The sequence below is a fragment of the Pollachius pollachius genome, assembly GCF_949987615.1.
Source record: "Pollachius pollachius genome assembly, chromosome: 20".
Lineage (NCBI taxonomy): Eukaryota > Metazoa > Chordata > Actinopteri > Gadiformes > Gadidae > Pollachius > Pollachius pollachius.
This window is the reverse complement of record NC_136953.1, coordinates 13,272,660-13,297,521: the sequence shown is the minus strand read 5'-3', so window position 1 is coordinate 13,297,521 and position 24,862 is coordinate 13,272,660. Positions and strand designations below refer to the sequence as shown.

Genomic DNA, 24,862 nt, shown 5'->3' with positions numbered 1-24,862 from the left:
GGCAAGCATGTGTAGTCAAAAAAGAAATCAATGACCTGTTGTCACACAAGTGCAAATCATCATTCAGTGTAATGAGATGCCCTTACATTTCCCTTTAGATAGAACGCATCGTCTTTATTACAACAGAAGTCGCTTTGCTCACAGCACAAATCTGAAATGATAGAAGTGTGTTCCCTGTGTCCTGTAGGGCGTGACCTGACGTCAGCCTGGCTTACCAGGGGGACCACGAACACTTTGCAGACCAACGCGGCAGAACTCCAGTCCACGTGGTGAGCACGCATGCACACTCTAGCCCACGCAGAGACCCACCTCTCATGGGTACAATGCGTACTACACCATTTGTACAGGATAGGGTAATGTGGCCCCAATATCGTCACCAACCCAGCGTCAGTGGGACCTTGTTAGAGAATTCCTTGCTCGACGGCAAGGATCTTGTCTGAAAATGTTTCGTTTTCGGTTTGGACTGTGTCGAAACTAACTTAGAGAACAATTGGGGAAGCAACTAAATAACACTTGTATGTATGAGATGTCAGTGTTTGTAATGTATAGAATTGAGGGATCTCAATATTGAAGATATTATAGCAGAGGGTTCCGGGTGAGAACCCCCCCCCCCTTTTGTGTCCATATGTCTTTATTGTTGTTGGATCTTAAAAAAAAAAGGGAACAGCAACCCAACGATTGGTCCGCTCTATCCCTGTAGGCATTTTTGCATCAACCAACCGGACATGGAGCAGTTCTGCCCTCTGGAAATGGCTCCAGTCTGGAGGTACTGCCCTGGTTGCTTCATACGTCAACTTTATTAGGATTTACAAGTTGTGTGTGTGTGTGTGTGTGTGTGTGTGTGTGTGTGTGTGTGTGTGTGTGTGTGTGTGTGTGTGTGTGTGTGTGTGTGTGTGTGTGTGTGTGTGTGTGTGTGTGTGTGTGTGTGCGCGCGCGCATGTTGCATGGGCAAACACGGGAGTGCTTTAACAGACCCATGGACGAGGCCGCACGGCTGGGCCTACAGTCTGACCCAGCTGATGCATGCAGAAAGGGGCCAGCATAGCAGCACGAGCTTGGGAGAGATGACCAAGGCCTTAGATAAACTGTCTGTTGTGTAGAGATGACCCCCGCGGATGGACCCGTTTGGAAGACTGGCAACTAAATCATGTAATGGATTTCTATGCATTGTTTGTGGAAGTTTGGCAATAACTTGGGGCTATTAAGGGTGGCCTCTAGGTTTTAGATTTCATTCAGTAATGTAAAGATTGAAATTATTTTCAACGTTAAAGCATGGCAAAGACAGGGCTGTAGTAAAACCTTTATTAACTTTTTTTTCATCAAGTCAAAAACATAAACAAAAGGTACAGAGAATGAAGTGTTGATTTCTATACAGTGGCAACTTATTTAATTTAAACATTCCTTACCCTCCCCACCAAACACCTAACCCTGTCTGGCCCATTTGAGGCACACACGCGCTCACCTTTCACAATACACACACGCACGCTCACACACACACACACACAACATCCAACCGCGATCATACACCCGGGAGTCCAGACACCCAGAACGCTCTGGACGGCACGGTTAAGGACGGTGGGACTGGCTGGGAGTTCAAGCCGGACCCCATCCTAGGGCTCTCAAATAGATCAGAAGTCCCACCGAAAGTATGTCCCAATAGTGCAATCTGCGGTTCTGTGTGATGTGAAGGCCAAACGATGCAATGTCCCTTTAATTCTAGACAATTGGTATATTTGGTAGACTCATATCAGCCTGTTTTTCCTTTCAGCAATACCGTGAGCAAGATGTTTGGTGGGACTGAAAAACGCCGTATCCAAGAGGACTCCCAGGGTAATCATCTCCTTTGTTCCCAGCCCGATCCCAGAGATTTCACCCCAAATCACAGGTATACAAACACTGGTAGAAAACAGAACCGACACTGATCTCAAACAATCAGGATTACTTGGGGATGAAAGGGATATAAAGGGACGAGACCTCAAGTAAACCTAGAAGAGCATGAAAGGGGTGCACACATCTTGATGTTACTCAAGCACATCGAATTAAACAATTGCCTTAACAACAAACGTAACTAGGCCCCTGGGAAATCTGTTAACACTTGGCCGTGAATTAACTTATTTTAACATACAAATAAATGTCACACCAACGTAGTGGGTGTGGAATTATTAAGCGACACTGTCCCATCATGTGGACACCGCTGTATTTGTCGCCCCCTGGTGTCCAAAAACTCAAAAGGATGCGACATAGTATGTCAAACGTGGCCAAATCTAAATGAAAACCAGCAGCCATTTTTCCATTAAGGGAATCAAGCTGGTTACTGTTTTTTTGTGTGGAGGGGGATGGTGAGTTATAAAAAGTTAAAGGACACTACGCCTCATCCGCAGTGTCTGAGCCTCAGAGCCTCCTGCAAACAGGTTTTACAAAGCCTTCAAAACAAACCAAAGATTTTTTTTCTCTATTCTTATTCACACAGAATAATTAACTTTGTTTTTTTATTAAATAAATTGAGCAAGTCCCAAAAAAATACAGGGAGGACTTGTACACATCAGCTATCAGAAATTGGAAAGGGATCCACCCAAGGCTTAGATTAAAACATTCTATGGGCAACTCATGCAATCAATGGCAAAAGCAGTAACTCCAAACTAAACATCCCTCATCCGCCCATAGTTCACTTTCCAAAACTAAATTTAAAGACAAAATATATTTATTCTGAGCGTTAAGAATATGTCATAAATTTATAATTTTTTTCCCAGTGTAGAGGGAAAATGCGTGTAAAGGATGGAGAAAGAAAAAAAAGCGTTCTTTTTGTACAAGTCTTTGAAGTGTGAGGGACATGGGGATGCTGGTGGATGCTTCATGACATCATTCACGTTAGTCTTTTGGGGGGGGGGGGGGGTAAGATGGACGTGGTAGGAGATTGGGTACGAGAGGCCACGAGTGATGGCAATGGAATAGGTTGGGTCTTTAGGTGTGTCTCGCTCGCCTGCATGCCAGTGTCTCTCGCCCCCTTCAGCCAGGACTTAATCAGCGCGTGTCACAAAACCCCTCCGTAGCTCTTGTTTTCATTACCAAAACGCTAAATTGTCAAAAAATAAGCCTAACGATTTCTTTGTATTTGAGCCACTCGCCTTTTTATATATTAAAAACCCACTCGGCTCCAGGTTGTCCCCCTCCCACCCACACATAAAGGGCTTCATAAAGTGGCAGCTACTGTATATTTACAAAAGAAAGATAAGGTCTACATGTAGATACACTTCAGTAAAATATGCACAAAAGACAGGCTCCACCGCCCACTCCACCTCGACTGCTGCGACTTCGTAGGCCTACGCTTTAAGGTGTTTCAGCCACTGGAAGCGTAGTTTTTGTTTCCCCCCGTAAGGCGTTTTGGCAATACTTCCAACTTTCGCAATCCAATACTGAACTGGGAGACGCGTGTGAGAGGGAGAGAGAGAGACTGGATGAAGGTAAAGAGGACCCCCCTGTTCACCACTTCTCCCCCCGGTTTTAGTTTTTCCTTACATTTCAACTGTTGACAGTTGAAGCAAACAAAAAAAAAAGAATCTGCTTCAACTGCCAATTAAAAACAAACTAGTGTACATTTTGAGAAGGCAGCCACTTCCTCTAGACGAAACAGTTCCAAGTCTACTGAATTCAAAGAGTACTAAATATATATATGTATCTTTTTTTTTTGGGGGGGGGGGGAGGGGTGGGGCTGGGGAGGAGTCAACTCCCTTTGCAAGGAACCAGAGATTCCTCCTCTGGCTCTTGTTTGGTCGTGACTTAAGCCCCTCGGTCTCCCTGCCCCAGGTTGTTTGTGTTGGTTTTAAAAAGGCGTTATTCTTTCCTTCAGTTGTCCACCTCGAGGTGGGGCAAGGGGGCCGCTGGGGGAGGAGTGGTGGGGTCTCCTCTCAGCCGGCGCACCTCCTCTTCCCGTGAGGCGCCTCAGTTGTTCTCCTCGTCGCTGTCGTCTGGGCTGATGGCCGGACTGTAGGTGGGTGACGTGGGGCTGTAGCCCGGCGAGGTGGGGCTGTAGGTGGAGCCCTTGGGACTGGTGGGCGAGTAGGTGGGGGAGGTGGGCGAATACTTAGGCGAGGTGGGGGAGTAGGTGGGCGAGGTGGGGGAGTACTTGGGCGAGGTGGGGGTGTAGGTGGGCGAGGTGGGCGAGTAGGTGGGCGAGGTGGGGCTGTACTTGGGCGTGGTCGGGGAGTAGGTGGGAGAGGTGGGGGAGTACTTGGGCGAGGTGGGGGAGTACTTGGGGGAGGTGGGGGTGTACTCGGGGGAGCTGGGGCTGTAGGAGGGCGAGGTGGGGGTGTACTTGGGGGAGGTGGGGGAGTACGAGGGCGAGCTGGGGCTGTAGGACGGGGAGCTGGGGGTGTAGGTGGGGGACTGGGGCGTGAAGCGGGGGCTGGAGGGGGAGTAGGAGGGCGAGGTGGGGGAGTAGGACGGGGAGGTGGGGGAGTAGTTGGGGCTGGTGGGGGTGTAGTTGGGCGACGTCGGGGAGTAGGACGGCGAGGTGGGGGAGTAGGAGGGGGAGGTGGGGGAGTAGGAGGGGGAGGTGGGAGTGTAGTTTGGAGAGGTGGGGCTGTAGCTGGGCGAGGTGGGGGAGTAGGAGGGGGAGGTGGGCGAGTAGGAGGGGGAGGTGGGGGAATACGAGGGGGAGGTGGGGGAGTAAGACGGAGATGTGGGGGAGTAGGAGGGGGAGGTGGGGGAGTAGCTTGGTGAGGTGGGGGAGTAGGAGGGCGAGGTGGGGCTGTAGCTGGGAGAGGTGGGGGAGTAGGACGGGGAGGTGGGGGAGTAAGAGGGGGAGGTGGGAGAGTAGGAGGGGGAGGTGGGGGAGTAGGAGGGCGAGGTGGGGGAGTAGGAGGGCGAGGTGGGGGAGTAGGAGGGCGAGGTGGGGGAGTAGGAGGGGGATGTGGGGCTGTAGTTGGGGCTGGTGGGGGAGTAGGAGGGGGAGGTGGGGGAGTAGGAGGGAGACGTCGGGGAGTAGCCAGGACTCTGCGGGGTGTAGCCCCCCGGGGAGCGCGGCTCGTACGCCGGGGAGGTGGGCGAGTAGTTGGGGGACATGGCCCCACCTGAAGGGTCAAAACACAGAAAGCGGATTGACAAGTCAGTCCATACATTCACATAGGGAGTGTTGATATTTAGGAACCAAATTAGGAACTACTTCTAATCGCTGCGTGGAGCATTTGCATATAATGCCTGACACGGAAATACGTAATTTTTAAATTATACTTCTAATCCATTTCAGCTTAACTACAACCCAACAGCAACGAGTGGGTGGAAGCTAGTTCGCCTGGCCAACGTGAAGCCATCTTGAGGAGCAGAACCTACCTGGAGAGGGGATGTAGGGGCTGGCTGGACCCGGAGAGCCTGGAGATCCAGGAGTGGGGGACCAGGCTGGCGAGTAGCCCGGGGAGAAGCCGCTGGCATCGGACGCGGCGCTGGGCGAGAAGCCCGCGGCCCCGGGAGTCATGCCGCTCCCTGGATGCGGGGAGAACGAGAAGGCCGACGGTGAGTCACTGGGAACGCAAACACGAGGAACAACACCGGAATACGGAGCAGGCCGCGTGTACACGTACCGACACTGGGGGACCACGCGCCGTAGGCCGGGGTGGCGCCCGTGTTCCATGGGGTCATGGCGGGGGACATGCCACTCATGGGGCTGGGTGCTGAGCCGAAGAACATTCCGGTAGCTGCAGAAAAGAATATATATCAATAGAAAAGGTCAAATATTTTTATCACAACAAATAATATGACTCCGTGGCAAGGGAGCAGAGTCGGGGTGTCTCCGCCTTACGTCCAGCCACGCTGATGCCGGGGATGTTGGTGGGGATCTCCATGCCGTATTTGCACTTCTCGGCGTCCAGCAGAAGGTCGAAGCAGCCCGTGCCGCACGGCGCGAGCTGGCCCAGCATGATGTTCTCGGACACGCCCTTCATGGGGTCGTTCTCCCCGTGGGACGCCGCCTCCATCAGGACGTCCACCTGTGACACGGAGGGGGCGCCGTTGAGAAGCCAATCGAGTAGGGCCATGAAACGGGGTTCCCGTTTCAACGCTCAGACAGCAGTCAGGGCTTGTTCATAACGGGAAAACTCACCGTCTCCTCAAAGGAGCACTTCATGAGCGGGCCGGTGTCCTGCCTGTTGATGCCGTGACGTGTGATGGCCATCAAGTGGCCCCTGCTGGTCATGGTGTCACACAGCAGGGCCAGATGGCGGTAGTTGACGTAGGAGCCGTCAAAGGAGATCACGTGGTACAACTCGCGCTCCAAGGCCTTTCGGACGGCCTCGATACCGAGTACCTAACAGCGAAGAGGACATCGGAATGAGGGCGGAAAGTATGAGGGAAAAACGAAACTGAACCCAAAACACCGTTAGCCTTTCAAACTAAATGAAACCACTACCAAAGGACACACCAGGATGCGCCTTAATCACAGGCGAGTTTGAGGCGGCTTTAGGCGTACCGTGAAGATCTCCACGATGTCGTTGGAGGTGGTCCGGACAGGGTCCACGTCCTTCTCGCTGAGGACCCGCATGAGGCCCACGCCGTCTGTTTCCAGGATCCACTCCTGCAGAGCCTTGAACTCGCCCTCCTCTGTGATGATGATCTTCTTCTTGTTGTCTGTCTGAGGCAAGTGCATGTACACCTGGAGGGCGAACGAAAGGAGTTGAATCACTGACCACTGGTCTTTCACACGTCCTTTTTATGATGAGGGACATTTCGACCAATGGCGTTATTCCTAAAATAGCCAACCTGTTCTAAACATTAGAAAATGAATACAAGCTAAAATATGCTTGTCCATAATTTATTTATACATGTCTGCAAGTGTTGTAAATGGTGGTGTTCCTGCATTACCTTGCTGATCTGCTCGATGCCCTGTAGGGTCATGTCCGTCAGCATGTTGGACTCAATGCACCTCAGGAAGACGTCGTCATCCATTTTGTCCACCACCTCTTCGTCCTGAAAAAATTAAGAATTCAAGTCAACAATGGGAAAAAGGTCAAATAACCAGAAATCATGTATAACTAGTGGTTCATTGCACAACAGTGGTTAACTGGACTATATAAGACCATCAATCCATCGCACCTCATGGAACTTGTTCTCGTCGCTGTTCATGATCCTGATCCGCAGAACCAGCTTCTCAGCGTTGTCGTCATTGAAGATACAGTTCAGGTCATCTCCGAAACCTGGCCGAACATTGCAGGTTAACGTATACACGCCGTGTAGGGTAACCATATCCACATGGCCAGCAATAGCGTTAACCCCCTAGGGGAAACCGTGCACGGGTCTCACCAGCGTTGATCTTCTCGGCGATCTGCTCCATGGTCAGCTTGCGATCAGTCATGTGCTTGCGGTCGAGCTCGATGCGCAGCAGCCAGGGGGAGATACGCGTGACGTCAAAGTCGGGCATCTCATAGTAGACGTTGACCCACTCCTGGTCCTCGGTCACCACCGTGCTCTGGGGGTTGGGGTCGTAGTAGATGGCGGTGTTGGCCGTCACCTGGGGGGGGGGGGGAGGAGAAACGGTATTGTTAATGACGCAATGTGTAAGATGGAGCCACTCCTAGTAAGAAGGCAGGAGACTTTCAGGATTAAAAAACATTAAAACAATGTTCTACCCACTCAGACTAGCTGAGCAACTTGTGGTAGTAGTAAGATATTATGATTTTTGGAAACAGATACGGGCCTCCCAGCATTTCATTTAATTGAACATTGTAATCACTATCCATTAGCATCGACTACAGACATACCTAGTTGAAATGTTACAATTTCTGCTCCCCCCGATGTGAAGACATCCTTACCTTGCGCAAGGTTGTGTGCTCCAGTCGACACAGGATGTCCTTGGCCCGCTCTGCATCGCGCGACGCTTGCCCCAGCAGGAACACCGTAAGCGAGGGCGTCTTGGGCCTCTTTGAGATGTTGATCAACTCCTTAAGACGGGGCACACCCAGAGTGACGTTCTTGGCCGACACTCCGGCGTAATGGAAGGTGTTGAGCGTCATCTGCGTGGCGGGCTCTCCCAGGGACTGGGCGGCCAGGGCTCCCACCATCTCACCGGGGTGTGTCTGGAGGGGAGAAATAATTCTTGCGTTCAGTCGACGATATCTCAAAATATAAAGACATCATAGTCATGATCATAGAGAGATTACCACATCCTTTCCATCCTTCCTTCAACTACACACGTTTCATCTACAGTTTGTCGGGACAGAGCTGACGGCTACCCTAGGGTCAAACATAAACGTCAGCGGTCAGGTCGGGATGCCCTGGCAAAAACTCACGATGGACTGGTTGAAGCGGGTCTCGATCTCCCCGAGCAGCCAGTCGTAGGCCTCGGTGGACAGGCGGAACTCCTCCGTCATGCGCTTGGAGCAGAGCGTGGAGCGCAGGTGGATGTTGAAGAGCAGCGTTGCGTTCTCCTGGGCCTGTTTACTCAGGGGGTCCTCGCCGTTCACGATCACCAGCTTCTTGCTGAGCTCGCCGACGCCTGCGGGCGGTGAAGACCATCGGTCGATCCAGGGGTTAGGATTTAGGCAACGTTGTTCTGAGGCATTGGACTATACATTGTTATTGTTCGGATATAGATTTAAACTCATGGTAAGCATCTCTCTTGGAAGTGTTTAGTCGACGTTCTCCAGTTAATTAATGCCGGGAATTAGACCTCTAAGTCCACTGTACTGCCCTGCATCCAGGGAGCCTTTTGCAACTCTAAGCTGACTGTGTTCTACTCTTTTTATAACCTGTGCGGATGGGTCAGGAGGCTTTTTATAACTCAGCAGGGCTGGAGATGTCTAGAGGAAGCTATTTAATCCCATATCCAGACATTGATCCATTTGGATGACAGGAGCTAGGGAATATCGGGGCTGTAGTCGACCAGGGAATCTTGGTCGACTGAAATTCAACCCATTGTTAAACCATCACTTTGTTGATTTAGAGGGGGAAAAAAAATGCTATGTTAAATGTTATCTCTGGATTAACTAAATGGGCGATGCACTCTTATCTAACTGGTAACCTAAATATCACGCAGTGTTATGTGTGGCTTGGTCCATATACAGACCAAATGCATCGAAATGAATCTGAATAATGACTATGGCCTACCCTCGACCACGCGGAGTGGATTGAGGTCTGTGGGGATCCGGGGGTTGATTCGGAAGATCTTCTGGGCGTTCCAGATCATTCTGGCCAGGTTGCATGGCAGCACCACCTAAAGTTGAGGCGGAGAGCGATACAAATCACACTACTTTCCACACATCCGCTCCTGCTTGTTAAACGTGTTAGGTTTCTGATTGGGGTCCATTGGTGTGCGACGCCGTGCCTTGCTGTCTCCGGTGGGGAAGATGGCGCGGAGGATCTCGCGGTCCTCCTTCATCTTCTCGTACTCCCTCTCCAGGCTTCCCTGCACGTTGGCGTTGGTCAGCACGTCCTTCACCACGTCCTCCTGCAGGGTGCGCCGCAGCGCCCGCTCGTTGGTGCAGTCAAACCTGAACCTGGATTAACGGGGCGGGACAAGAGCGGGGTTAAGCCGCCGACGTTGAACACGCGGCCCGAGACGGCCAAGGAATCCGTACTGAGGGATTTACTGTACTGAAGGACTTAAGAACAGCGCAGGAAAGATAAGACCATGAACCGTGGACCAGTGTGTTTAAACGATGCAAAAGCGTAGTGCGTACTAGTCTTGTATCATACTGATTCAGTACCACAAACTATTAGGAAGTATATTCGCATTGGGATAATTAGCAGACGCCTTTAGCCAAAGCGACTTACAATAAGTACATTTACCAAAAGAAAGAAATAACAATATACCACTATATACGTACAAGTTAAAACTAATATGGTAGTGATTAACACTGGTGGTAGCTCTTGAAGTTAGGCAAGGGTCTGTAGGCAATACCAGCGCTAATTAAAGTCCTAACGTTAACACCCGTCGTCTCCCTTACCATTACACTTGTGAGATAATACACATTAGCCTATCTCCACAGCGACAGCCCTCTAAAGACACCGCGTTGAGAGACCCTCCCGACTCACTTCTTTTCGAAGGCCTTGTTGGAGGGCTTGAGCGTGGCCATGTTCTGGAACTCCACCGCCTCTCCGGCCAGCCCGTCCTCGCCGTAACGCAGCTGCACCACCTGGTTGATGGAGTTACGCACCGTGGCGTCGTACTTCACCATCACCGACTCCATGGACTTGATCAGACGACGCTGGATGTAACCTGGAGGTGAAAAAAGAAAGAAAAAGTATCTGACTGAAAACCTGCTATTTTTCACTCCTCTACCTCTAGGGACTATCTTCCGGAAAATGTCGACAGGTGGACTTGCTCTCCATTCCACTTCATGTCCCCCTCGGCTCAGTTTCCTTTCACCGCCTCGGCTCACCGGTCTCGGCTGTCTTCACGGCCGTGTCGATAAGCCCCTCTCGGCCTCCCATGGCGTGGAAGAAGAACTCTGTGGGCGTCAGGCCGGCCAGGTAGGAGTTCTCCACGAAGCCCCTGCTCTCAGGGCCGTAATCGTCCTTGATGAAGTGGGGCAGTGTGCGATGCTTGAAGCCAAACGGGATGCGCTTGCCCTCCACGTTCTGCTGCCCCACCACGGCAATAACCTGCAAGGGGGCCAGATCACCATGTGGTCAGGATTCTGGAGGATGATGAAGGATTATAAACCCCCCTTTTTTTCAACACAATTGGATCCGGTGCCGTTAAATGCGGGCCTGCCTACCTGTGAGATGTTAATCTTGGACCCCTTGGAGCCGGCCACCACCATGGACTTGAAGTTGTTGTACTCTGACAGAGACTTCTGCGCAGAGGATCCTGTTTTGTCACGGGCGTCGTTGAGGATTCGGTTGACCTGGTTCTCGAAGGTCTGCCTCAGTGTGTTACCGGGCGTGGGCTCCAGCTCGTTGTTGTGGGCCTTCTCAATGACCTGGAAGAAAAGGGGAAAACCACAGCAAATAAATTAGGTACTCTCCTATTTTAGCTTGATCAGTGCTCCAAAAACAATCGTCTCTGGTGCTTGCATGACTGGTTGTACTGGTTACGTCTTGTGGCAGTGCCCTTACTTCTATCACATCTTGTTTGGCTTTCTTGATTGTGTTCTGGATGTCAAGGTAGGTCTTTGAGTCGGCAATGGAGTCACCAATACCGATGGAGTGACCTGGAGATTACAAACAATGAAGGTGAGTACAACTGACCATAAATGTATAAACAATGTGTCAATCATTCCCCCTATGTTGAGCAAGGGACTTTAGATACTATATAATACTCCATAGGCTTCGTCCTAACATAACTTTTCGCAGAAATATCCCACAGTATATTAACTTCCACTTCTGCTTGGACTGGGTTCCTCACCTTCAATGAGCAGCCAGTTGTTGACCACCGTCTGGATGTTGGAATAGAACAGCCGGGTGATGTCGTGGCCCATCTCCAGGTAGGAGATGTGGACCAGGGAGCCTGCCGACGTACCCAGAGACTTCTTGCACAGGATGCCCATGATCAGCTCGCCGTTCTCCACGATCACCTGGGGAGGCAGCGGGACCCGGGGCAAAGGTGAGTGGGACGCCTCCCAACAATGTGCTTGATGAAGACCATGGAATTCGTGGGATAGTTTCATAATCTTTTTCGATGTACATTTTGGAAAGGGCGAATGGTCATGCCACTTTGAGTGTCATAAAATAGAATCATTTAATTTTGAAACAGATCCCGTTACAAATCTGCTGGAAATATTTCTTTAAAATAAGGTTTGATTAGAATGATAAAGAAAGAAGGGTTCAGAGGGGTGGCCTAGCATGTGGCGTCAGAATCGAGGCGCAACGAACCTTGGTGTCCCCGGGAGAGATGTGTTTGTAGGGCCCGCTGTCCTCCTCGTCGGGGTGGGTGCTGTGGGTCCGGATCACGTTGATGTGTCCGGGGATGATGAGGCTGAAGATCTGCTTGCCCGTCCAAAAGGGGCGGGGCTTGATGATGGCCGGCTGGGGGACCTTGCCGTCCCACGTGGAGAGGAACATGAGCAGGTTCATCACCTCTCCCTGCCATGGGAGAGAGCAGCGGACAAGGTGAGCGGCCCGGGAAGGAGTTCAACGTGCGTGTATGAGGAATAAGAGTCATCCATAATGTTTGCTAGTTATTGTCATTGTCTCTTTTATTATGTTGTATTATTTAACATTTCTTCCCTTCTCTGACCCTCACAGAAAACATTTCCAAAGACAGGACAACTCGGATCTATGAGGTTAGTAATAAAATGCACTACTTTAATGTCGGCAAGTAAAAACTTTTCTTAAACAAACACGACACAACGGATCTAGTAGACCTTACCCGCTCTAGGAAGACGTCCCTTTTGGTGAATTTGCGTACGGCTGTGAGGGTGTCCTGCACGATACCCATGACGGGCCTGTTGGACTGGGGGGTGACGATCATACGAGGCACCATGGCCAGTTCCTGGATCTCAGCCCTGGTCTCCAGGGACTGGGGGAGATGCAGGTTCATCTCATCCCCGTCAAAGTCAGCGTTGTATGGAGTGGTCACACTAGAGGGAGGAGGGGCTTGTTATTGACCGTGTTCACCACAACCCGTTTGAAGTGGGAACTCTGATCGCACTGGAAAACAATGTGGCACCGGAGGTGCTGATTATATCGCGCAGTTCACTGCGTGATCGTAAAACTATAAAAACGGGAACAATCACAGCAAAAGTAGGGCTAGGTACTTTCCAGATGGAGTGACGCCAAAACAAATATGAGGTTCCTGGTATTACTTATGAATAACCAACTGTTAACTGACATTTTACAGCCCGATGTATTGAAGGGAGTTTACGTCAATTATTTCAGTTTACAATGTTTTACCTGAGGTTCATTCGGAAGGTGGACCAGGGCAGGATTCGCACCCTGTGCCCCATCATGGACATTTTATGTAGCGTGGGCTGTCTGTTGAAAATGATGATGTCTCCATCGCACATGTGCCTCTCCACCTATATAGGGGGTGGGGGATATTCCGTTAATCGGGAATACTTTAGATGTGATGCGTTTCCACTAGGGTTAGTGGATTTTTTTTTAATTTTTCCTGTGATCTTACCTTGTAGCCAATCTGTAGATGAAGATCACTGGGCTTAGGGTGGAACCGCAAGTCAATCCTGTCCCCGTTGTCTCGGATGATGTACTTGGCGCCCGGGTACTGACTGTTTCCTCTCCGTACCAGCTCCTGTAACCTGGCGACATTAGAGGGAAGCGCAATGTTTTAGCATACCAATAAAACACTTGTAGGGATCGTCCGGTACACAAAAACAAAAGGTCTATAAATAGTCAGGCATTTGAAAAGACATGGCGTGTCATACCTGTCAATGTTAAAGGGTGTGACGATTTCCGGGAAGGTCATGTTGGCGGCGATGGACCGAGGAACGCCCACTTGGTCGATCTGCAGGTTGGGGTCCGGGGTGATGACGGTTCGGGCGGAGAAGTCCACACGCTTTCCCATCAGGTTACCGCGGACGCGCCCCTCCTTCCCCTTTAGCCGCTGCTTCAGGGACTTGAGCGGGCGCCCAGACTTTTGCATCGCCTGAAAAGGAGAAGAAGAAAATTAGTAGGCAGAGTGGTATGAATTAGGAATGTATTAAAAATAAATTATATTTCGATTTTCATGTTCAAACAAAGAACACATCCGTACCCTCGGCAGTCCCGGCAGCTCGTTGTCGATCATGGTGGCGACGTGGAACTGGAGCAGCTTGACGTCCTCTGCGATCACGTGGGCCGCCGCGCCGCTCTGCTCGTTCCTCCTCAGCTGGTTGTTGATCTTGACGATGTCGGCCAGCTTGTGCGTCAGATCGTCCTGGGAGACACAACGTGTGGAGCATGAGTTTCAGCCGGACACCAAGGGTAGTCAAACAACTTCTTCCACTCAAGAGAAGTAAAGTGTCCCCCCGTCGAATGTAAACGATGCCGTTTAACCCTCTAGAAGCCCAGCAGGGTGTACCTGATTGCGAGCGGAGCCCTGCATGACCACGGCCGGTCGGACGGCCAGCGGGGGCACGGGCAGCACGGTCACGATCATCCACTCGGGCCGGGCAAACTTGGGGTCCATGCCGAGGATGACGTCCTCCTCGTCCGAGATGCGCTTGAAGATCTCGTGCACACGCTCAGGGTTCAGCAGGATCTTCTTCTCCTGGGAGTCCTCGTTGACGTGCTTCCACTCTGCGTACAGCTCCAGGCCGGAGCGACGGATGCGCGGCTGGTAGCGCCCGCAACCCCCATGACCCTGGGGGAGGGGAGGGACGCAGAGAATTGTGAGGACACACAGAAAAGTGTTGCACAAGGAACAAAGGCACGGTGTGGATGGAGAGGTACGACCGTGTTGGTTGCAGTGGCGGCAGATGCGAGACAGTGATAATGGTGACAACATTACCTTCTCCTTGGTGATGTCCTCTGACTCCTGCTGTTCCACGCCAAACTTGTTGTCCATCTCTTCGCCGCCTTCACAGATATTTTTGCCCTTACAAAGCTCGTAGACATGAGTCAGTCGCTTTCTGGGCTGTCCTTTCGATTTCACCAGGATGTCTTTGATCTTTGGATTGTTCTGTGGTAATAAATAAAACACAAATGGATGATTGAACAATTTTGAAGACAAAACCAAAACAGAGGCTTTCCATTGGACTGAGTTACGACTGAAATGCTGGCATACGAACCGAATCGACTAATAGTTTGGAGCAGAAGAAGCAGACGCATCGGAGAACCTTCATGATCTTCGTTACAAAGCCGACGTGGAAAACTGGCTTCGCCAGTTCTATGTGCCCAAAGTGGCCCGGGCATTCTGTCATGTTGCCTGGAAGACAAGTGGAAGTAGGAAGAAGTCAATGTGGATAACTCCCCACCCTTTGTGTAACGAGTTATGGAATGAGTTACGCTGGTCTAACTTTACCTGCACATGTCTGACACCTTCCAGATCTTTCTATGACCCCTTGTCTTGGGTCCATGAGGCCACCAAGTTTTGGACGACCTCCTTCAGTGGTTTCGGGGTACTTAATTCCCCCTTCAGTGACTGACATCCGTTTCTGAAGAGATAGCCATAATGTGAAAGATTGAATTGATTAGAAACAAGTTCGTCATATGGTCAATGCCTTCAGTTGAATCCCATGATCAATATATCATGACCAACAAAAACGTTAAAAACAAACTAACATTCTAAAGAATGGTCATTGCCAAATATGATTACTTTAATACACCAAAATAACGTATAGCGAAAAATAAAACATGTATAGCAAGGACTTTCTTGGAATTAGCTTTTATTAGAATTTCATTGTATTTAAATCAGTCGAGGGTGATACAAACTTGTGAAAACGTAACGGTAGAGGAATTAGCTTTGTAGCGTACATTATTCGCCTGGTGACATTTATGAGCAAGTATACGTGTAAAACGGTCAATAATATAGGGGGTTTAATTCATGAGATGGCCTGATTTAGTAACGGTATGCTGAAAGTTTGACCAACTTCCTGCAATATGCCCTTGCTAGTTAGCGCAAGCCTCACTAGCTCGACATAGCTAGCTATGCTAGGCTAACAGCAAACGCTTCCCTGTTAATAGAACCATGTCTTTAATACGAAATCATAACCGCAAGGCTAGTGAAGAAATCGTAATATTAATGTGTGAACGATCAGAGAATAAATGAATACCCAGTCCCAAAAAGAAAACCTACAAGTTCATCTGGGCTGATGATGCCGAATTGCACTCTCTTGATGAGGCGCAATGGGCATGCGCTGTCGCCGGAGGGCGGTCCGTGCATCCTGTCTATTCAAAGAGACGCGTCCTCCCTCGGCACGCCGCTTTGTGAGAAGGAACAGCTTTAAATTGTAACCAGGAGTAAGTCCAGGCCGCCAGCGGTGACCGGAACGTCTCCGAAGGCGATATCCCAACTTCTGTCTGCCCTATGAACCTATTATAAACGTTTTATTCCCAACTATTCTATCTACAAGCTATCCCCTTCCCTTTTTATGTTCTACTCTGTGGAGCGCTCTCCGCGCTTCTGAGGGTTAGTGTGCCCAACGATCGGTTTTATAGACTGGACATTTGCTACGGGTTTACAGACTCCAAAGTGTAGGGACTCGCTCATTCAGAGGAGGAGCTTGGATCCATATCGTAAAGATCTCATTGGCTATTGCCCACGACATCATGAATAATACATTATATTACACGTATAGCCAATCGTAAAGCACGTTTGCTCAGCCTACGAATGGTATCTGCTTAGACGTCATAAGCCAAAGCTTAAAGGCATCTTATTGGATATAAATTAACAGAGGCGGTTCCAATATGCTCTTCTGTATTGTAGAATTTGAATATTTTATTTTGTTCCCAACGATTGGTGCTTTTCTTTAATAATATGCAAGAAAATGACACCGCTGACCAATCGCAATCGAGTTGTAAGGAAACGTCAATAATTTGGACAAACCCCGCCTCATTTCCGATGTTTGCCGAAATTTACCGATATGAATTTCTTCCCTCTGAGCAAAATAAAAAAAATCTGTGTTCTACCGTTGGTCTCGCTCTGAACCAGCTTCGACTCCAAGAAAAGAAGCTCGTGGTTAAGGCCTACAAAAAATAGGAACAAACCACAAGAACAAAAGCTATATTCTTTGATATTTTCGACCCAAAATTGGACTAGCGGTATTATTTTGGTTGCTGTAACGGATGGCCATCGAAAGTTCAGCTTTTATTCTCGGCGTTTTGCAATATACGGGACAAAGTTGTAAGCCTCGGACTCGCCTGTGACTCCGTGCCGATCGGTGGACTACGATTCCAGTAGAGCTACCGGGAAAAAGTCGGAGAAAGCCTGTGGTGTTATAATTACCTTATTTCTGAAACTATACGTACCTTTTGTTAAACTGTACGGTACAGTGGTATGTAATCTTTATAGCGGGTATTGTAATTACATGTTTAGGTGTTTATTTCCCTATTTAAAGCCAATTTTAAAAAGTAGGCCTCGTTTTCTTATGCCTTTTAACTGGGACCCTTGCTTTGGCGGTAAGAAGTTGTAACATAGGTTTTAATGTCTTTTAGAGAGTCTTCGGAATAACACAAGTCGATAAGTTTGTCATTTAATGCTGTCAATGTCCACTCAAACAGTAGTAGGATAATGTGTTTGTACCCGGCCAGTGTTTGTTGCCGCTGCCGATTGTGAAGCTAGCTGCAAACTAGCGAGCTGCTAGCTAAATAATGTCCGTAATTTAATCGCCTTTTCGATGTTGGTCCCTCGACCTGAGACACAAAACGCAAGCGTTTTGGTAACCGGGTGTGGGTGACCAGTTTATTAGTTTTAATATCTTTTTGGCGGTAGTTAGATACGATATTTAGACTCTACTCGTGTTAAATTCCCCTTTCTTGAACATCTTACCCTCGATTATATATTTTCGTTTCAAGGTGAACCTTGGGAGACGGGGTTGTGGTAACGTTAAGTGAGTGTTGGACACTGCATATGTGATATTCCCGGGCATATTCGCTCGTTATGATCGCCTTTGTCGCCAGACTGATCGCCTGGTTCTGTGAGCTCGGCTCCGTCACTTCAACATGGCGGCTGCGGGGTTGACGATGTTGTGAAAAAGAAAGATGGAGGACCGGTGTCTTCTTGTTGCCAAGCCTGACCACTGAACTGTGGGCTTCGTTTCATACAATTCGGCCTATTTCACTATTGTCATTAATCGTGTGTTTAACCTGCAGTCCATCGTATCCGATTTATGGTGGACTTGGAAGTGTGTGACTCAAGGAGATGCCCTTTTTCTGTAGTTGGGAGTGTGTGAAGACAATGTGGGTAACGAGGACCAGTGCATCTCTGATGCTATGGGTTGTGATTTGTGTAGCTTACTGACGAGACTTGTTTCTTTCAGTTAGGCCTTATTAATGGAGCAGGTGGGATCTATGGCATTGTGTACATCATATACCATGGAGTAATCCTACAGTATGGACGTGGTACACTCACTTATTGGTAGTTGTTTTGTCAATACCTTGTCCGGGCCCCACCAAATACCACAGTTCTTTGTAACATTGGACAAGAAATGAGTTATCGTATCTCTTTTAGGTTGTCCTATTTGCCAATTTTAAGACCGTACTGTACATTGATTTGACTTTTACAGAATACTGTTTCTACAGTGATCCAATTACACCCGTGTTGACGCCTATCCTTTTTCCTCGTACGTTGTTTAGATAATGTGTATTTGCCCCAGCAATCGTTCTCGTCCAAAAATCATGTATGCCAATTTACGCTGTCTCTAAATAAACATTTTAAACCAACCTCATTGACATGTGTGTTATGTGTGACTGGGGTCGGGTTATGGCACTGCCATGATTTGTACAAGCCTTGAAAGATGGAAGTGTTGCATCGTGGCTGTGGTGTTGCCTATAAAGGCATAAACGCGCTCATGTCTTTATCTCGGTGAGCTACCGAAACTGGAGGACATTTTCAAGAACTGAAGCAGCATTACGTGCTTCAACAACACTTCAAATTGTAATTATTTCCCCTTTACATCCAAGTGTAACTCCAAACGTTGCACTGTAAAACAATATAACCTATTTTAAATTAGTTTTTATCTCACTTCTTCAGCGTACCAAGAAGGCTAACGCCAAAGCTATACAAAGGATTCTTTATTGTGTTTTTGGCTCCCCCCTCTGGTTAATATGGTTTAGCTGCAAAGAAGTTGCTGTTGCACAACCGGTTGGAATGGCCAACTCGGATGTCGAAGGATCTGCGCCCTCTATTGTCACAAATATGTTGGTACCAAAAAATAACAGGCTTCATAGATCTCGTTGCAGTTCTGGAAAACTATTTGGAGATTTCTCCTCCCATATAGTACTATAGCATGCCTTCATTACGGAAATGTAGCAGGGCGAACTCAGGTGTATCACATGACGTTAATGGGCACTGGCATGAAAACAGACCCATGATTAATTTAATGAGCTACACCTGGGTTCACCCCTGCTATTACACCTCTGATAAAGTTTAATACTCCATGCTTTTTTAAGAACTAGTGAATGAATTGGTTTATGTCACCCTTCATGCCTATTTATGCTTGAATATTTTCAAGATGTTTTTAATGCATTGACAATGCCTTAAGAGACAGTTTTTATATCCAGTGTTTTTGCAAGACAATACTGTTACCTGACATCCGAGTCAACCAACGTAAACATATACAACTAATGTCCGGTACTAAAAACTATCTCATGAAATATGCGTATTGTATGCTGGTGTCTGTGTATGTTTTATGCCTTCTCACAATTTATGTCTTTTTAATAATTATTTAAGTACTGTAAGTATGGTTGGTTATTACAAAATACATTTGCATACAACATGGCCTTAATACCATTTGGTTCACTGTTCAATATAGGTATGTCACATTTTATTACATTTAGTTATATACACTTAGTGCTTTTATGAAACAAAACGGCAATAATTGCAATCAATTATAGTGCAATTAATGGTAATGAAATCTATGGCTGGGATAGACTTGTCTGAGTTTTCTATACAAAATATTCCTGAATATATATTGACCTTTTCTCGACCTACATTTACATTTAAATCAACATCATGTCATTTAGCAGACTCTTCTATCCAAAGCAATTAAAACACTAGGCTGAGAATAATGGCGGAAAAGTTGGAGTAGCTACAAAAAAGATTACCGTGACCTAAAAAACAGAAAGCATATGTTTCATCATGTCCTCTACGCTGGAAAGTTGCGTTTATAAGTTTATAGATAAATGCAACTTCTGTTCACAAACGACATTCAGAGCTATAATCCTGACTATGCAGTGGATCTTAAGGATATATTGCAATAGCATTTATTTTATGAATCTAAACCGCCTCATAGAAATAATGAAGGCCATTCGAGTTTTCTGGTGATGATATCCCATTTCAACAGGAAATTACACGTTAGTGCATCTCAAAGGTGGTTGAACAATATGAACTAGGATGACCTCGTGCCTACTGAACCTACCATAGTCCCCCGTTGGTTTTTCAGTCACTCATACGTGGTCACTCTAAATTATGTCAATTGAGTTCCTTGGCGTGAGTCAGGCTACACTAAACAGCTAAGGGCCGTAGTGACCACTGTTGAGTAGGGTTACACTTAACAGTTAAGGTTTAGTAGTGACCACTGTTTAGTAGGACTACACTTATCATTTAAGGGTTAGTAGTGACCACTGTTAAAAGTTATAAAGCGCTTTCTAGGGGTTTGGTTCGCAGTGAGACCAAATTACTTACATGACCGCTCAGGTATCTTTATATTATTTAGCTTTTTAGGGGTTTAGCCTTAGCTTTTTTTCACATCGTTTCCTTGCAATCTTGTGAAGCGTTTTATGTGTTCCCCCCCTCTATCAGACGGAGGAGTTTGGTTCCAGGAAGCAGGACTTTTGGAGTTCTCATATCCAGGGGGAGCTACAGTCAGGAGATGTCAGTGTTTCCCTGGCAGTGAACATGTTTTTCCCCAGCCAATGGGGTCTGGGGTGGGGGGGTGGGGGGAAGGGGGGCGCAGCAAAGGAGGAGGCGGTGTTGTAACACAACGATCAAACGCGAGCAGGAGGGAGAGGGAGACAGGCACATGCATAACAGGATAGGAGGAGCAAACATGCCTTTATTTATATTTCCCATGTGACTGAGGATCGAAACCTACAAGATACCAGTATAGACACAGCTAAGTTATTAGGCCTGCCTGCACAGAGATGGCAGTCTTTATAGGCGTACATTCATAGCAGTTGGATTGGTACTGATAGGAAACATATGCAGGACTTTCATCTGCACACAAACGTGCTGAATGATTCCAAATTCACCCGAAGCGAGGATTTCACCAGTTTTTGCTTTGCTCATGTTGATATATTTTTTGGGATTCAACTTTCCAACCACAACTTTCTTATATACATCTTTTTTATTGAATCATACAATAATATCTGTGATGTTATTTACTAGTTGCATGCGCTTTTGGCCATGAATTGAAACTTTTAATAATGAAATTCAATGATCTCTCAACAACGACCAATATATATACGGTTTAGAATATACATCTTATTGTTTATATTTTGTCCCAAAGTGGGCGACATGTTGAGAGAGAGACAGTAGAGAGACAGAGAGAGAGACGGAGGCATACTTCTGCAGGAACCATTTGAACAAGCCAGCCCATTTCCATCCACACAGCGAGAATGTCCTGTTCTTTTGCTTGTTTGTTTTAGATGATGTCAGTCCCTGCCAAAGGGCCAGCAACCACCCCCCACTCCAAACCTGCACCTCCTCCATTTCATACTCCAGATCTCTTCTATCTACTACAATAACCAACTCCAACTCATCGCAATCCCCCCCCCCCCCCCCCGCTGATGAGCTCCACCCTGAGCGCAGATCCATTCTCCATTCGCAGGTGCAGTTCTTGAATGAACAGTGTGTGCCGTCCATGTTTTTTTACTCCCCCCACCCCCCACCCCAGAAGAAACTCCAAGAGCTTTCTCAGAGATTCTTGGAGTTAAATTCTTTTCCCAACACTTCTTCTTGTCTTTGTGGAGCGATCTGTGGTCACTAATTTGAATGCGGTTGATCCCACCTTGCATTGCAATCAGCTTAATACTAAGCTGGCGTTGGCTGGGCCCAGCCAAGACTGGCATCGCCAAACTCTCTGCTCTCCCCCCACCCCCCCCATGGGAAGTTTGCCTCTCACTCCCCCCCCCCCAGCCCGCTATGTCTCTCCCCCTGCATCTTCTCTCCCCCACCCACACACACACACACCAACACACACACACATTTTGTGTGATTGAGTCTGCAGTGCTAAGTCTGTCCTTGCATTGTTTTTATTTTAGAAACCTCTCCGCCTGCCAGGACCTGCTCCTCTGGTCACGTGACTTCCCTCGCTCTCTCTCTTCACCAGCCTGCCAAACAAAACTTTTTTCGGACCATCCCTGTTTTCAAAGCTTAGCCTCCTCTTTCTCTTCCTCTCTCTCTCTCTTCACTCTCTCTAATCTCTCTCTGTGTTACAGGCACACATTTCCTTCTGGATCTGTGTGGATGCTGTCGGGATTAGCTTTCTTCTTGTGGTTGTTTGTGTTTTTATGCCCGCCATTCGTTTACTCCTCCCCCCCGGCCCCACCCGTTTCTGCCTGCCTGTCTGCCTCACTACACTCCCCTGCACGGTTCGTCTGGCCTACATCTCGTGCCAGGACCATTATTACCGAATTCTTGTTATCGTTTGGTTTCAGGGTTTTTCGTTGCAGAAGCACGCTCCAGGCGTTGTGACCGCTCACGCACACACCTTCTCAATCTATGTTTACCCTCTTTTCCAGACATTTCCGAGCAACAGACACATACCCGCCCACGTTGGAGCGTCTTCATTTACAGTGGGTGTGTGTGTGTGTGTGTGTGTGTGTGTGCTTGCGCGTGTGAGTGCGAGCGAGCAAAGTGCTATTTAAAGAGACAAAGAGTGAGGCTGTTTACAGTCGTCTCCGAAAGGAGCTCGCCCAGAACCAGGAAGTAGAGCGAGGCCACAAAGTGCAGCGACACGCAACGTCACTCGACATTCTTGGCTACTTCCCCCCCCCCCCCTTGCGCACACACACACACACACACATGCACACACACACACACATACAAACAAACGCACACCCTCCCACAACCCCACCACCGTCCGCTACCACCACCCTGGGCTGTGCAGCAGCAGCAGCAGTCCGAAGCAAAACAACCCTCACGCTTATCAGAGAATTATGCAGTCCCCCCCCCCCCCCCCCCCCCGCCTACCACCTCCCAGGCCCTCTGAGCGGTGGAACCGTGCAGACACACAAGACAGGCTATTCAACCCTCTGTCCTGCACTCTTACTCCCTCCCTCCCTCCCTCCCTCCCTCTCTCTTTTGCTCTCGCTCTTGCACTCTAGCACTCTCTCTCTCAATCTCTGTCGCTGTCGCTCTTGCTCTCTCTCTCTCTCTCTTGGTCTCGCTTTTGCTTTCTACCTCGGTGTCTCTCGCTCCCTCTCGCTCTCTTTCTTGCTCTGGCCCTCGCTCTCTCGCTCGCCCTCGGCTAACTCTCTCCAATTCTCTTATGGGCACCCACTGCCCGCTCTCCCTCTACCTGCTTTACCCCCCCCCCCCCCAGCCCCCCTCTTTTTTTTGTCTTTGCCAGTACAGCATGCCTAAGGAGCTGCCTGGAGATGGAGAAGCTAATTAATTTGATTTAGCCTTTCTCTGGCGCTCGCTTTCGTTCTCTCGCTCTCTTTCTCTCTCTCTCTCTCTTTCTCTCTCTCTCTCTCTCCCTGGCTCTCTCGCCCGCTCTCACATGCAGTGGAAAAAACCAGCCGCCCTGGGTCGCTTTATCCTCCCCACTCCCCCACCACCACCTCCCCGTATCAGAGAGCACCCCGCTCCGCCCCTCCCGGACGGTTTTCCACCTATCCCTTCCAATCTCCTCTGGCAGCAATTTGTTTGTTCATTCGTTCATTCCTCTTCCTCTTCTTCCTCTTCTCCGTCTTCTGCTTCCCTGCAGCTGTCCCCCCTTTGTCTCTCTCTCCCTCTCTCTTTCCCTCTCTCCCTCTCTCTCTCTCTCTCCCTCTCTCTCTCTCTCTCTCCCTCTCTCTCCCTCTCTCTCTCTCTCTCTCTCTTTCCCTCTCTCCCTCTCTCTCTCTCCCTCTCCCTCTCTCCCTCTCTCTCTCTCTCTCTCTCTCTCTCCCTCTCTCACTCTCTCTCTCTCTCTCTCTCTCTCTCTCTCTCTCTCTCTCTCTCTCTCGTTCTCGTTCTCCCTCCCTCCCTCGGCCTACCCCGGTACACGCCACGTTCCTGCCTCCCTATTGGCCTGGGCGACTCTTCGACCAGTATTTTTTGTGGTCCTCGTGAATGCCTGTACAGTGCTCCTCTGGCTGGCCTGCTTGTTGTTCTATCTGCGCCGCGGCCCCAGCCTGCTATCTGGCCCCTGCAGGGCCCGGGCTCACCGTGGTCTTCCGATTTGTTGCGCTCAGCGGCATGAATTACTTAGCAGGCGCTTTTCTCTGCTGAAACCCTTGAACTTCCGTCATCCGATACCCAGCGCAAGATCCACCCCGCGCTTTAATCCTGTTTATGGGACCCGCTCTGCCCTGCTACACTGCGCTAAGCACATCTGTGCGTGTGCACGAGTGTGTGTGTGTGTGTGTGTGTGTTTGTGCACGTTTGAGTGTGTGCACGTTTGTGCACGTGATTGTGAGTGTGTGCATGAGCTTCTGTGTGTGTGCGAGTGTGTGTGTGTGCACGTTTGTGATGTGTGTGTGTGTTTGTGTGTGCATGTGATAGTGTTTGGTTGTTTGTGTGTGTGTGTGTGCGTGTGATTGTTTATGTTTGTGTACGTGTGTGTGTGTGTGTGTGTGCATGTGGCCAAGTGCACAATGCACATTCTGTCAGACAGTCACAGTTCAAATGGGCCAACGTTTACACAGCTAAACAGGCAAACTAAACATGCTTCGCTAAATCATTGTGTCCGCTCATAGTGGGCTCGCAGTGACTCATCGACACCCTGCGTTCGTTGTTGGTTGATGTGGTTGGGATGACGCTGTTGACGTCAAAGCAGCCCACAGACCTTGGCGTCATGTGTGCAATCCATCCTTATCTTCCATCTCTTCTTCACGAAGCGTTACTCCGTTGAGGCTCCGGGGGGTAAGAGAGAATGACCCCCCCCCCCGCGTAGAGATCAGAACTCCTCTCTAAATCTCCCCCTCATCGTAGGCAGTGAAGTTGAAATAGGTTGTTTCTGTTCTACTTCATCAAACACACTCTGAGGAAACCCACTCTATGTAATACACATGTCTGTGTAGGTTCCAATAATGCAAAGAGCTAACACATAAGGTTCAATTATGTGACGCCGTTGTATTGCCGGTACTCAAACCCACACCTGTGGCACATTGCTCAGGCAGACAAGACCAA

At 48.7% G+C, this 24,862-nt stretch overlaps 1 protein-coding gene across 1 annotated transcript; it reads right to left on the bottom strand.

Annotated features, from left to right (window-relative positions):
• Positions 1 to 1,300: 1,300 nt before the first annotated feature.
• On the bottom strand, positions 1,301 to 15,973 carry polr2a (RNA polymerase II subunit A). Its single transcript, XM_079757991.1, has 29 exons — positions 15,662 to 15,973; positions 14,888 to 15,020; positions 14,655 to 14,791; positions 14,375 to 14,545; positions 13,946 to 14,227; positions 13,640 to 13,801; positions 13,311 to 13,531; positions 13,052 to 13,184; positions 12,823 to 12,947; positions 12,299 to 12,509; positions 11,803 to 12,012; positions 11,336 to 11,504; positions 11,047 to 11,141; positions 10,707 to 10,910; positions 10,368 to 10,590; positions 10,021 to 10,204; positions 9,311 to 9,482; positions 9,094 to 9,199; positions 8,277 to 8,482; positions 7,800 to 8,063; positions 7,291 to 7,498; positions 7,084 to 7,184; positions 6,853 to 6,957; positions 6,461 to 6,643; positions 6,095 to 6,298; positions 5,795 to 5,981; positions 5,577 to 5,690; positions 5,329 to 5,478; positions 1,301 to 5,069 (listed from the first exon to the last, which is right to left on the bottom strand). Exons 1-29 carry the CDS (start codon positions 15,746 to 15,748, stop codon positions 3,940 to 3,942), a joined length of 5,877 nt encoding a protein of 1,958 aa, XP_079614117.1. The 5' UTR covers positions 15,749 to 15,973; the 3' UTR covers positions 1,301 to 3,939.
• Between the last annotated feature and the right edge of the window lie 8,889 nt (positions 15,974 to 24,862).

Bases quoted from the DNA above. Each gene is read 5' to 3' on its own strand.
- polr2a (XM_079757991.1), bottom strand. From the start codon at position 15,748: ATGCACGGACCGCCCTCCGGCGACAGCGCATGCCCATTGCGCCTCATC. The intron at 13,802-13,945 runs GTACACCCTGCT...TGTGTCTCCCAG, and splicing joins AGGGCTCCGCTCGCAATCAG to GACGATCTGACGCACAAGCT. The intron at 5,982-6,094 runs GTGAGTTTTCCC...TCCGTGTCACAG, and splicing joins AGTGCTCCTTTGAGGAGACG to GTGGACGTCCTGATGGAGGC.